The sequence below is a fragment of the Schistosoma mansoni genome, assembly GCF_000237925.1.
Source record: "Schistosoma mansoni, WGS project CABG00000000 data, chromosome 1 unplaced supercontig 0210, strain Puerto Rico, whole genome shotgun sequence".
Taxonomy (NCBI): domain Eukaryota; kingdom Metazoa; phylum Platyhelminthes; class Trematoda; order Strigeidida; family Schistosomatidae; genus Schistosoma; species Schistosoma mansoni.
The window spans coordinates 248,232-263,241 of record NW_017385995.1 but is presented as its reverse complement, the minus strand read 5'-3'; the positions used below and the strand labels follow the sequence as shown (position 1 = coordinate 263,241).

Below are 15,010 nucleotides of genomic sequence, written 5' to 3'. Positions count from 1 at the left end.
GGACTTGGAAACCCTATGCAGACTACCGTTATGATGTCTTACGGTTTAATAAATTTTGGATGAAGTATGCTAGAACAGGAATCTTTTCGCTCAATTCAAATTGACATTAAGGCAAATTATAATAATTGCCGCGAACTGTGTAATAAAAGCACCAGTAGCATTGGCTGCAATATTCGCAGATGTTACTGAAGCTTCGGCTGTTCAGTGGTATGAGTATTGTAGAGGTATATGCGTAATAAAAATGACAAGCTTACACAGTCAGAATGCACACAAACAATATTGAAGCTATGTGGTAGAGGTTGAAAGAGTATTCGCAACCTTATCGAGGCTCCAGAGATCGACTATTATGTAGCCATATGGATGAGTTCCTCTACCGTGTACATTACGATTTTAGAGCCTTCGAACTCATTTCTAACCATGACAAGGTTTTGGGCCATGTAAAGGAAGTGTATCCATTTCGATTCTTTGGTTTTGCATAGTATATTTTTATTCTATACTAACTTTCCTGATTGGCTAGTGTTTCTCAAGGTCACTTAAGATTCGTTCAAAGGTCATCTTCAAGTTATCATCTTGTCGTCTTCAGTTTGCCTCAGGTGAGTATAGTTATGACGAAAATAATTTTGTTACCAACTGACCCGAGCAACTCTTAAAATGGGATCGGACAAGTAAATGTGGTATTTGACTAATCAGAATGCAGGTGATATAAATCAGTAATTTACCAGATAAAAACCTGAAGAAGCCTAGGTTAAAATCGAAGTAAACGAGGGATTTGTAGATATGTGGATAAACATCTGCAGTTTGTTCTCCGACTTTAAGTATCGAGAACCTTGGATTTATTCTGATACAGTATATTTTCACCATCTCACATATCAGGCTGTTGCTTTTCTGTTTGCTATTGTTTGTCTTCAGGGATTATTCATACGCCATCTGACTACTGCTTACTACATCAATCCGTAATTTTGAGTTTTTGCCCGTTCGCTTTTTATTTGATGTTCTGCTATTGACAAGACTTTACTTTAGGAGAGTTAGTTTGGTTTAAATTCACTGAGGTAAACTTTATGACAAATGTTTTCTAAAGATCGGTATTGAATATGTAGCTTTTAGAAAGTGTTGTTTATATAACTATGTCAAGAATGTGAAAATGCATTATTACCATATATGTCTATTTATTCAATTACAGTTCTTTATGAGTATCCATTTTTATTTATTGGCCAGAATTTTCATAACATGCTTCTTAATTAAGAACCCACTGTGTCTAATGTCTTATCGTTAGAATACCCGTCCCTAAATCTGTGCCTGATTTTTGCTTTATGTACTTATTAGAATCTATTCCACACAATAATTACTTAATAAACCACATTATGTTTACTAACTGCTGTTTATGACATTCTATTTGAGTCTTTAATCTCATGGCGTTACTTCCTTTTTAAGACTTCTCCATTCAACCTTGGATGGAAAACCGACGATCCCTAGAGTCTCTGACAGTTTTGGAGCTGGAAGAATTGCTCTCAAAGCAGCTTCACTTACGCGACCAGTATATTAAACAAGAACACTTGATTCATTTGTTTTAGTCTTCTTCCTAAGTTGCCTGATTCCGGTGAGAAACTAGTGAGTTCAATTGAAAAGATTCAGGCTATATTATCTGATAAGAAGGTACTGAAGTCTTAAACAGTCATACAGTGATTCTCTCCTATAGACTTGCCTCCTCAATGATGATAAAAACCCTCCCATAGCGAATGAGACAAAGGTCACTCATGCATTATCAAAGTAATCTGTTATCTCATATGATTAAATAAATGTGCTTCCAGTTTGACTTCAAATTATGACGGAAATGAATCAGAAAGTTGGACTAATACAGATCCTAAAGAAGATTCCATTGATAGTCTATCAAATAATCTTTCCAATATATCTATTAGTTTACGTAAGTACTTGTATATTTTTAACCTTCATTTACACATTCTACTTATTTCTGCTTTTAGTAAAGTCTTACTATGTGATGGCATCCAATCACTTGATTATCAACTTCCACAAACATAACATATTCTCTAGACCGTAAAAGTATAAAGTATTTCAAAAAACCCAGCTTATATCTGAGGTTTATCTTAGTGATTGGCCATTGAAAATTATCAAGAATTTCGTGTGAAGCGGTGGCTTGATGGCTAAGGGGTTTGGTTGTTACTCGTCAAGTCGCAGGTTCGACCCTCGTATCTAATTCGCCTTACGCAATTGGTTAATATCGTTAGCCCCCACACTTTGTGTGATTCGTACCGAAGTATCCGGTGAATTAGTCAGCCTAATTTCTGATTTCTCACTTCTGGACAGTTTCATGACTTATGATAATGGACCGATCAATGATATTAGTCTTCATGTAGGGAAAGCTAAAGCAATTCACATCAATCTTGATCATATTTGATACTATTTTGATCAAGTCCATTCATCCTTGTAAAATCTGGCCTCCAAAGTCATAAGTTTTACTATTAAGGTTTGATTTGATGGTTTTAAATAAATTAAGCACTGAGTAATTTGTTTTTGATAATGAAATAATAATATATTTGTAGTACCCCAATAGACAGAAAATCCAAAACATATTCGGGTAAACTAAATTAACTTAATTGGTCTCCCAACTCAGTAGTACATGGGTCCACGTATCCGACTGTTAGTTACATTTAATTCAGATGTGAACATAACACTCAAACTTCTCAAAAGAATTTTAAAACCAATGACCTATACATCCATTTGAATTATAGTATATTTGTAATATCTCATTTGGATTACTGACCTGTGGTAGTGTAATTTGTTTCTTCATGGAATAAAAAACCAAATTAAATTAGAACAAGTTTAAATAGTACGAATTAAAAAATCAAAATATTTTATGTGTCGTAAACAAGTCTAATCGTGATAATGTTACTGTCATTCAGGTCAGAGGGGATTCTATGAGAGACGTGTGTGTGGAAAAATGTGATCTTTGTAATGTGAAGGTTTAGCGTTACTTTGTATGTATGCTAATGGCATAAGGTTTGAACAGGTTAAGTGATGCCATTTGAAATAATGGTCCCAGTTCAATGAATAGTTAGTTCACGAGTGTGTGGATCTATGCGCAACTGAGTTAAAAAAAATCAGTTAACGTAATTTAGTTGACCAAAATACATATACTGAGGGTTTCATCAGCTAAAGTAGTTAGTATTTAATTGTAGTAGATCATGTGTAAATGTAAGTCATTCTAGATACAATTTTAGTCTAGTTTGGTCTTCATATCTTTTAATATTTAGGCTTCTATGATGTATTATGTTATCGTATCTTAAAAGAATAGGTAGTCTAAATACAAGACTCATAAATTTCACCGTGATCTTCTAACAGCTTTCATTATCCTGTAAAAACTGATCTCTTTATTTTCATAATTTATCAGCTCAATGCATGGCCCCGTTAAAATATGAATAAGTTCCTCAAGATGAATGTGATTCGTAGTTTACATTTAATCACGGGCACATGTTTTATGATTGGTACTGTGAATATATTTTAAAACTTCCATTATAACATCCTTATCATTCAGTGGCTGATTTTTTGGAAAAATCCCTTGCACTTTGCTAGTTCCATATGTATTACTTCATTATATTATATTATTACAGCTTGTGATGGTACTACTTCTGATTCGAATGAAAAATATGATAATATTCCATTTTTATCTTACGAAGAGTATACTGGTATTAGACAATCATTAAATCTTCCATGCTCTTATATTTCAAGTTTGTTCCAATGGTTCACATTTTCATTTCGGTTCGTGGGGAATGTAGTATATTTATCTGTATTGGATTGTAGGTAAGCATTCGGTATAAAAATAATAATTAACTATTTTATCTGTGCTGCCTCGTTTTTCTTTTCTATTACTTTCTGTGCAGAACAGCATAACGTATTGATTACTGTGAACATTTAATTCACTCCCAACCTGTCAAAGCTCCCATGATAATTATGCTTGAACAAGGTTATGTGGGTTTTAAATCTACGAATTTATTTATTCGTCATAATTTGTACAAATGTCAGTATAAAAGATGTCCAAGTTATGGTATTCTGGAGCTTGTTTACAGTTAATTTATTTGAGCGCCTTACAAAACTAAACATTCATATTAATCAGTTCTTGACTCAAAGAATTCCGGGAAAGTAATACGAGTAACAACAAAAACATATTATTCACATATGACTTACATTTAGAAAGCAGATTTAATTTGTGAACCGAATTGTATCACCAAAATGAAGTTGGTACCTAGTATGGAGGGTTGCCAAGAAACAGTTCAGTATATTGAGGAACCTGTTTGCTGTTGATTCCAGCATCTATTGGATTCATTGATCACAATCGTTTAGCTGTTTAAATTACAACTGGAATATAACTAGCAGTTATCGGTTAGCTCTGATAGTGGTTTCTGTTAATACTATGGTCAACCTGATCCCCATTATCTGGCTAGGGATAATAAACACCAAATGGAATGTAATGTGCGACAATACGATTTTACTTCGTTTTTTTCATGTAGATGTGATGATCACCACATATCTAGAAAATTTAATGTTTATGTGCTTCCTTAACTCATTAACTAGACATCCCGAAATTTCTTTTGTTTGGTTTGAATTTGTTGACCATACATTTGTTTTCCACGGTATTCTCGGATAATTCATCGTTGTTTGTAGAACTCTCTGTGCCTTTCATGAGATACTCATTTATGTTTTTTGACAGTCGTTTATTCGTCGATTTCAAGAAAATGAAAATGAATTCTCCATAAATGTGTTTTGAGGTACTTTGTCGGTCTTTATGAAGTACAGACACCTCGTAGGTAAATATGTGGATTAATAATCGCTGCATAAAATACAAGCATGTTTTCTACTAGAATTCTTACAAAAAGGAAGTATCGAGATTTCGCATTACATTATCAAGCAAGCGGCTTAATAAAAAAGACTAATTTTTCACCAAAATAATCCCTACACATTTTAAACAAAATCTTCTATAGGCTCTACAGATATCATGAACTACTTTTCTTGTGCTTACTTCGTAGATTGTAAATTGTGTTTATTTTCAAATTAAGCTCTGAGTCACACACTGTTTGGGTGCTTGAGATACTGTGTAGCTCAAAAGACCAACATTAAAAAACAATGATACTGTGATCTGAAAATATCATCTTGTAGATTAAGTATTCAGCTCCCTATGGTTATTTCTCCCTCGAGAGTCAATCTTGAGAGCTGAACAGTATCTTCCTCATGCATTGATGGAGCTCTAAGTGTAGTTCACAGAAATTACAAGTTCAGAATCAACCATTCGTTGGTCAATTTGAATTTCAATTGGTGTAAAAGGCATTCATCTGAAACAGAATCTCAGATCCATGTCAAGTTTCCTGACATAAATTCATTTTTAATTTATATCCTAAAATCTGTAAGCACTTTATCAACTCGATCCGCTTCAATTTGAGATACTGTAGTCTGGTTCACTTTTAATATTCTTATGGCGCGAGTTGGTCAAAAATATTTACCAATCGGAGAAAATATGTTAATTAGTTAGTAATTATTAAAGAATTATTTCTATTTATTTTAGCAATCCTAATCGAAGCCTTTTACGTGCTGGTCTTGTAAACACATGGTTTCCTAATATGAATTGTATTAACACAGTGAGTAAATTTATATGTACAAATAAGTAATATTTGCTATACTTATAAACACACTGACGGTTATAAAGTACACAAATAATATCGTATCATTGGAAATAAATTATTGACTCACAATTCCTTCTCAAAGTTTCATACAAGTTGGTTATTAATGTGTATTAAATTTTTTAATTTCTCGTTGCTCATTTGCTACACCGAATTCATCAATCTATGTTAGAATATTTGTTCATTATACGAGTATTTGATCGGAACCACACTAATTTCGTAAATACGACAAGCGAAATATGTAAAGTTGATGTTTGTTATGTGGCTTAAAATTGATTGGGTTATGGCAGACACATCTAATCTTTATTGTTTTAAATAAACAATAATATCCCAATATCTTTTCTTCTTTTATCTCTTAGTCCTTTACTACTATTGATGTTATTTTTTTTGATTAATTGGCTTACTACTATCTTCTTGTTCATTTCTTTGGCTATATTGCTTGTGAAGTGTAACAACTTCAATCTTTACAGTGTTATACAAGATTCTCTTCTGTTTCTATCCGATTGTTTACTTACCTAGTATTCATTTAGGAATTAAATAAACTTTCAGATCTGTTTAACTAATCTAGTTGCAATATGTGACCAGATTCTATCCTAAATTGACATCACATTAAATGTTTGATCATAGGGAAATTTGTATCGCATATAGTTATATGCATTACATTACACTTAGTCCATGTTATGTAAAGTACTAATCTGTTTGTTTCATTCAATAATACACAAATAAGTTGTCGGCAATTATTATTTCCTTTGTAATTAAAGATCATTTTAACCATCGGATTTTTATCTCAGCTTCTTGAAGTCCAATCACATTTCTGCATATATTTTTCTTACCTTGTTTGCAAAGTTCCCTATTACCAACATTTTTGAAAGCAATTTTTCCTTATTCGTTGATATTATTTATTGACAACGCAATTCATTTTCCCAACTATCAAGACAAGAATAATCAAACTCAGTTCTCGTAACAATTGAGTTTTTATAGGTGAAATCGCACTTTTACAATTTGCGATGGCCTATTGTAATCCCAAATTGCAAACCATTGGGAGATTGTAATGTAAGACGGGATACATGCAAACTAGTTGGACTGAACAACTAATGCACTGCAATACTTCAACATTAATATTCCGCACTCACAAACAAGGAAAAGAGAGGAGATAGGAATTTCAGCATAGCTTTTATATCCTTAATAGAAAAACAATTATGTTTACATAGCGACAGTTATATAACCTTGAGACATCTTAGTAGTAGCAAGCTAAAGCAGAGGTAATCAATCAGATAGCCGGAAAGTTTAGTGCAGAAATATGGGTTGGAAAAAAGTTATCACGGTTATCCTAACGCGTAAGATCTACCATTTCTTAACGAAAACCATGTAATTTTAAGCCTTCATAGGACACATGAATATGACTCATTATATTATTATAACCTTTTTTTCCAAAAACTAAATCTGTCATTATAGGAACTTTAACTTTCTATTTTATTCTCTTTTTTAAAAAAAACTTAGAAATCCACTTTGAATGAGATACCATCGAAAAAAGTATCACTTAGTCAACCAACACATGCATTGCATGATTTATGGTTATTTATATCAACCACCAGTGATAAAAATGAAGTTGCAGTATCTAATGCAAGGACCTATTGCCTTATATGCTACTCTTCAAATAATAACAATAATAATTCTAACAATTTCGATGATATAATCTATCTTAGTCGGTTAATACGTTCTACGCGTCATTCAAATATTGTTCGTTCAGCTCAGCCGCATGATTGTTACTTCTCTAATGCTTTTTATGCCTTAAATACAATAACTCTCAGTAATAATAATACTACTAATAATAATATTAGTAATAGTGAAATTGATAAAATTGTTCAATCCATGAATGATGTGGAAAAACAAGATGATCATTTGTCACAAAGTAAAACATCACTTACGCACATCAGTCAAAAATTTATTAAAGAATGTTATAAACTTTATGAATTGCTATTTGACAAGTTGCCTTCACCTTCGAATAACGATGAAAAGACAATAAATAATGTAGTATTACGGTATTTTTCAAATTCTTTAGAATATTTGAAGTTGTCCAAAGCTAAAACCATCATGTGGATGGAGGTAAACTACTTTTTTTATTTGTTTAATATTCGAATTGTTTATAAATTCTGACCTTTCCGATTTCTTTGAGTTTCTTTTGTTTACAGAAGTATCCCCTGTAAATACGAAAAAATAGGGTTTGTTAACTTAAACACATAAATATTCTTATAATTGTTTCATTTCACTTGTTTGCAGTGAACTGTAAAGTTTTAATTGTCTGTTAGATTCGGCTAACAGCATTTTCTGCGATTGTCTATATATTTATCGACTTATACTCAGCACTATTGATTCTTACTTATTTTAATTCAAATAAACTTCATTATCGACTTCCACTAAGAACCCGAAAACACATTTGAACTGTTTCTTTCTACCTTAGAACTCTTCAGTAATGGACGCTTATGAATTCCTATGGGATTTAGTAAAGGATCTTCAAGCATCGCTACAAGCATTGTACGCTGGACTACTAAGTCATAGTCTCATCTTCAGCCTGTTCGTCATTTATAACGATCCTTAAGCAATGTCATCGTTCAGTAACTACATTTTCTACTTAGTTGATTCCAGAGGTTACAGTTTCCTGTTAGAATGTAAGGAAACTCATATGGTAGCCAATCATTAGTGAGGACACATTGAACCGTTTGATTCTGATTCCATGATCTAACAGTATTATATCATCCATACGACATTAAGGTTGTTGGTCTGACCCCAAATATGGCGTTGTGTTGTGGCGCTTTTGAGAATTTCCCAGCTACGGAGAAACAGTTGTCATATTCTTTGGTTCTCAATAGTCATATAGCTGGTATCATTGTTTCTCTGGTCTTGTTGATGAAGTCAGTCGAGTGATTACTAAAAATAACTAGAACATTTAAGAAAAACTATCTGGGAAACAAGGTTCCACTATTTATTTGTGGTAATAACATGGACTGTATTCATTTACTGAACTGAGTTTGAAGCTATCACAACCAAAACACCCTGATATTCAAATCTAAAGTCTGAGATATTGCTGTATCCACTAGTTTTCATTGAAATGTTTACAATGCAAGACTAAATCGTTTATTTCGATGGGTATGTTTATCAGCATTGTTTCATACTTATCTAAATTTTTATACACTTTTGACAGGCACCTATTGAGCTATATCTTTTGCGTAAACTTAAAACTGCTTGCAATATCATGGCGAATAAATCTACTTTGGCTTCAACAAATAATAAAGTCAATGATTTGAATAAAATACCTGACAATATTTTACGCCGATTAGCCCTTGTTGGTTTAGGTCGAACTCGTTTAACCCGTTTAGCTGGTCTAGGCGGTTGGAAACAATTTGCTGGATTTTTATCTTATCATCCGTCGTCGTCATCATCGATTTCAGGAAATTCCAGGATTACTAGTCACACAAATGAAGAAGCGGATATCGTCAGAAATGCTTTCGTCACTGGTGATCTAGAAACTATTCGTATACTTTATATTTATTTTCGTGATGTTTACAAGTAAGCTAGTGTTTACTAATATTTTTCAATATTCGGAATTGTTTTTAACTAACTCAGTCGGAGTTGTATGCTTTCAGATACTGTGGTATGAAGGAGATTGGCTGGAAAGTGTTCTCTTATTAGGTTGAAATTTATTCGGTTTATCTTGGCAATTATTCATTCTCTACTAGTTGGTTGACTGTTAGTTACTTCCATTGTACAGGAGTTATTTGAATGAAAATTGGTCTGGATTTAATACAATAGCTTCATTCTAAATTAATGTTGGCATTTGATAACATTGAAACTATATATTGGTTATCATTGGTTTATATTGTTGAGTCACACAGTCTCTAGGACTTCATAATTTATTAAACTTATCACATTTAAATATAGTTTTATTTATATTTATAATAATGCCTAATTGTGTGAAATCTATTGTTTATCTTGGCGAATTATCATTTTTTATTCCATTTACCTACACCCTATGCTTCCGTTTTTATTTAGCCCGTACAGTTATCATGGTGGAAAGTTTTGTTTTAAATACCTCGAATAGATACTTCTCTAAGACCATCTTCTGCTACAAAACGTGATACGATCATTTTAAACTCATTCATTCTGTTCACTTTTTCTACTAGTTGTTGTTGTTGTTTCTTTTTCTAACTAGACATCTTGATCGTCATGAAAGATGTTATTTAGAAAATAACAGTAATCATCATAATAAACTAATGAAGTCATTCCCATCGACCAAGTTATCTGGTAAACAGCATCATCCATTTTTATTGTCCTACTTAGATTATCATTGTGATAATGAAAGTGCCGAATTTAGTGATGTTACTAATAAACATGATAAAAAATATATATTAAGTGATAAAATTCAAGCATGGATATCTTCTGGTAATCAATTATTTGATCCACTTGGGCATCGTCAATTGTGCCCACTCAATATAAATCAATCAATAAACCTAATGAAAAGTGTACAAGCTAACTATGAAGTAAGACATCAGATTTGTTTTATTTTAATAATATGTTTATAACTCCCCCTGGAACCTGAATAAAGGAGAAGGAGTGCTCATAAACATAGATTTATTTACTAATTCTAGGTAGCAATAAACCAATGCTGCAATTTTTCTTTATTGGTTTAAACACTTGATTTAACAAATAAACTCTAACTATACGGTCTATATCTCCTAGTTCAGTATTTGAACAGTTGGATAATCTCTTTAGTCTTAACAATGACAAGTATAATTAATGGCTTATCATACAAACTTTCATATATTTACGTAGTTTCAGTAAACATAGAGAACGTGGTATCAACCGAGTACTGAGAAAAACGTCACACATATTAAGTAAAGTTCTTGTCCATTGAACTGGATATCCGTCGTTGGACATTCATTTAGAAAACAACGTATTTATTAGATGTTAGATTGTTCCTCATATCTGTTGTAGCATTTTGAGTTGAAGTTATTAGATAGTCCATAGGAAGTGTTTTAATTTTTAGCTTTTTGTAATCTGTAAGGACCCTTAGTCAACCGTCATTCACCTGTGTATCAAACGGGTGGGTTATCTTAGTTTCCTTCTTGAGTCGTAAGACAGCTATTCTCTGCCATCTGATTTTACGCGTTAGTCACTAAACGTTTACTTATCAGTAAATGTCTTGTAAAATTCTTAATTTCATTTCAATCCTACTTCATAATTTCTCTAACCATCTACGATTATAACAACAGCGAGATTGGAAAAAATGTTGATCAAACCGTGCAGGTCACCATAATGCGACCATCAGACACATAAAAAGAAAGTCTTCTAAAGGATTTTATCAAGAACAGCGATTGTTACAGTTACGAAAAGTCATTTCTCAGAAATCGTAACGTGTCCTAACATCTTAAGCTTATCCTGGTGTACAGACTGATACCTCTTAATACTGGCACATGTACATACCTTAAAACTAACTTTATGTGAGTTGTAAACAATTAACAGTTTCGTTCATTTTAGTAAACAGAAATGGTCAACGTGCTTACACTAGATACGATAATCAAGAGTCATTTGTCTGTTAAGGAAAGGGATATAAAATATGCACTATATCCTCGTTCACATCTGTCTTCTTCGAAGGTCATTGATATGAGAAGCTTGCTAGTATTTGATAACCTATATTTTCGCTCTATCGCTTAACTGATAAAATCGCTAGCTAAGCAATAATAAGATTGTTTTTATTTTCTCGACAGAAAATGGTGAACCGATAATTTATTTGTAAATTTGCATTCAGTATAAATGACGTCTAGAGCCGACAAGCAGAAATACTTGGAAGACCTAACAGTGGCAGAAGAAAAAGCTGCAGGAGAAGGAAATATGAAACAACTATCTATATGACACAGCGAAGAAACTAGCAGGGAAATATGGTAGACCAGAGACTAGTCAAGAACAAAGAAGGCAAACCAATCCTGAGATTCAGGAACAGAGGAACAGATGAGTAGAACTCTTGAATAGACCAACTCTACTGAATCTAGTGGACATCAGAGCAGCACCTAGAGACCAACCTACAGATGTCACTCCAACAATGGTCGGAGAAATCAGGATGGCCATCAAATAAATCAAGAGTGGGAATACAACAGGGCCTGGTAATATATACCACCTGAATCATTGAAGTCAGATTTACAAGCAACTGCAAACATTTTCCATACTCTGTTCAGGAAGACTTGGGAAAAGAACAAAAGCCGACAGACTAGAAAAAGAATGCCTTATCTGGATACCAATGAAAGATCTGAGAAAACGTGAAAACTACAGAGGCATCACACTACTGTCGGTACCAGGGAAAGTTTTCAATAGAGTATTGCTGAACCGAATGAAAGATTCAGTAGACGCCGAACTTGGAGATCAACAGACCGGATTTCGTAAGGATCGGTCGTGCACAGACTGAATCGTGACACTACGGATCATTGTTGAATAGTAAATTGAATGGAATTCATCACCATACATTAACTTCCTTGACTATGAGGAAGCGTTTGACATTGTGGACAGGAGGACATTATGGAAACTTCTTCGACACTATGATGTACCTGAGAAGATCGTCAACATCATACAGAATTCATACGACGGACTACACTGCAAGATAGTGCTTGAAGGATAGCTGACAAATGCATTTCATATGTAGACTGGTGTCAGACAAGGCTGCTTGCTCCTGTCTTTTTATCTTTCTTCTAGTGGTTGGACAGATTATGGAAGCACAGAATATAATGGACAGCTTGTGTGCAACCAGACGATTTAGACTACGCAGATGACCTTGCTCTTTTATCCCATACATACCAATAAATGCAGATGAAGACCACTAGCGTAGCAGCAGCCTTTGCAGCAAAATGCCTCAACATAAAAAAGGACAAAACAAGATCCTGAAATATAACATGAAGAGCACCAACGCAATCACGCTTGATGGAGGAACTCTGGAAGAGGTGGAAACTTTCACGTACCTGGACAGCATCATCGATGAACGAGGAGGATCCGATGTAGACGTAAAGGCAAGGATTGGGAAAGCAAGGGCTGCATTCATACAGTTGAATAACATATGGAACTCAAAACAACTGTCAGCCAATATCAAAGCCAGAATCTTCAATACGAACTTCAAAACGGTTCTACTGTACGGAGCTGGAACTTGGAGAACTATCACAGCCATCATAAAAAAGTACAAGTATTCATAAATATTTGTCTACGCAAGATACTCCAGATCTGTTGGCCTGATACTATCAGCAACAACCTACTACTGTAGGGGAGAGCAAATCAACTTCCAGCTGAAAAGAAAATTAGAAAAAGACGCTGGACCTTGATAGAACATACATTGTGGAAGTCATCAAACTGCATCACGAGGCAAGTGCTAACTTGGAATCCTAAAGGGAAAAGGAAAAGAGTAAGACCAAAGAACACACTGTGCCGAAAACTGGAAGCAGATATGAAAAGGATGAATGGCAGCTGGAAACAACTGGAAAGGATTACTCAGTACAGAGTTGGATGAAGAATGCTGGTGTGTGGCCTATGCTCCTCGACGAGGGGTGACAGGCGTAATGAAGTATAAATGACGTTAAAATGTGGTTTGTTAGATAATAGTTGTGTATTATTTTTTATCCTTTTATATGACCTTTATTTTTATTATTTAGAAATCTCGAATCAAATTTAAATTACCGCCTTATCCCAGTATGCCGACAGAACCAATCAATTTGAATCGGTGAGTTTTTTTTTCTACTTTTAAATTCGAACTAATATTATGTGATCCGTTATAGAAGCTAGGAAAATATCCAAAAGAACTGTCTATTTTAAGCAGTGAAAATGATTCAATCACTATTTGTAACAAGATTCTTTCCATTTTAGCCTACTTGGTCTATCTGAAAATTATTTTAGTGGATTATATATGCATATAATTTTATTTGGACATACGTTTATCATGTACTAACGTACAGTACATGATTTAAGTCTAAATCGAGTTGTGCTATTATTACTTATCTCAAGGTTTGTATTATTGAACTGTAGGTTCCTATTCCATTTCATCTACCAAATTTTGAGGAATTAAGTGGTTTTATTGTCCCTTATATAAAATAGTTGAAATCATTCTGCATAAAAATATCTAGTTAGTGGAATTCACTTTTTAATTTCGATTCTTTGTGTGTGTTATATAACACCAATTTTTGTGCAATATTTGCCTTTTTAGAACAATATTTACCCCCTCATTAAATAATGTAATGGTCTAAGAGTTTTGTTGTGCCGTTTATTACATGTCTATAATATTTCAATACACAAACATTTCATCATTCAGTAGAGGAAAGTAAGGAATGTAATGCTTACATAAAATAGAGGAGCAAATTATCCAAACTTCTAGCTATGATGGTTCTTTTCTAGCACCAGATTATCGGTTGACTCTTAACCGCTTACATTCAGTCTTACGACTTCATGGTATTTTCCTGAATTGTCTTTGAAATTAGATTCATGAACCATTTATTTTTCGTTATATGACAGGCCAACGGAAATGTTTTTTTAGTTGATATACTATTGCTAGCTGATGAGTCCTAACTACTGAAACTACATATCATACAAATATTAAGCAGTTCTTATTGTTCTATAAAGTCACTCTTTATGTCTTGATAATATTATTTCTTTATTCCCTGTAGTTACCGTGATCCATCACTTCAGTTGTTGGAGGAAATGGACTCTTCGTCATCGTCACTCTCCACATCTTCATCAGATCCAGAAAATTCTGATACAGATAATGACTCACTTGGACTTGAAGATGTTGATTGAAACGTTAAGATTATTTTGTTGTTTTTTCATATGATTTATTGTAAATATGTTATTTTCGATAGTTTCAAGAAATCAATTAAATTTTAACTTTATTACTTCATTGATCTAGCTTCTTTTTATTAATTCTCTGTTAAGAGTATTTAACTGTCTGATCAATTTTCGTTCTGAAGATACAACTTTGTGGCTGCTCATTTTGAAAGCTATTTCAGGTGTTGTCTTTCAGTTGATGTTATCTGTTGGTGGGAGTACGAGTTGTGATTTTATCTCAGCACTCCCCATTCCGCTTTCCTAGTGTGTTGAATACTTCCTGCAAACAAGCCTTCCCTTCTTCCATTGACTCATATCTACTCGTTCAATTAGTCGATTGAAGGCTAAATATTGGAAATCTTACCCTCCAAACATATGCACTCTATAACACACCTTCATGTAAGTTCAAGACAATGGTGGGCTAGTGACTTTTTGAGCACTATAAACATCATTGTCAATAAAGATAAAATATTAGA

The 15,010-nt window shown here is 33.4% G+C and overlaps 1 protein-coding gene across 1 annotated transcript; it reads left to right on the top strand.

Moving 5' to 3' along the window:
• Positions 1-1,451: 1,451 nt before the first annotated feature.
• Positions 1,452-14,507, top strand: Smp_168820 (hypothetical protein; the record flags this gene model as incomplete). The annotated part of the gene is made up of 11 exons (XM_018792862.1): positions 1,452-1,534; positions 1,572-1,653; positions 1,697-1,767; positions 1,809-1,921; positions 3,627-3,816; positions 5,573-5,645; positions 7,188-7,427; positions 8,890-9,254; positions 9,898-10,225; positions 13,373-13,440; positions 14,378-14,507. 11 exons carry the CDS (start codon positions 1,452-1,454, stop codon positions 14,505-14,507), a joined length of 1,743 nt encoding a protein of 580 aa, XP_018644360.1.
• Between the last annotated feature and the right edge of the window lie 503 nt (positions 14,508-15,010).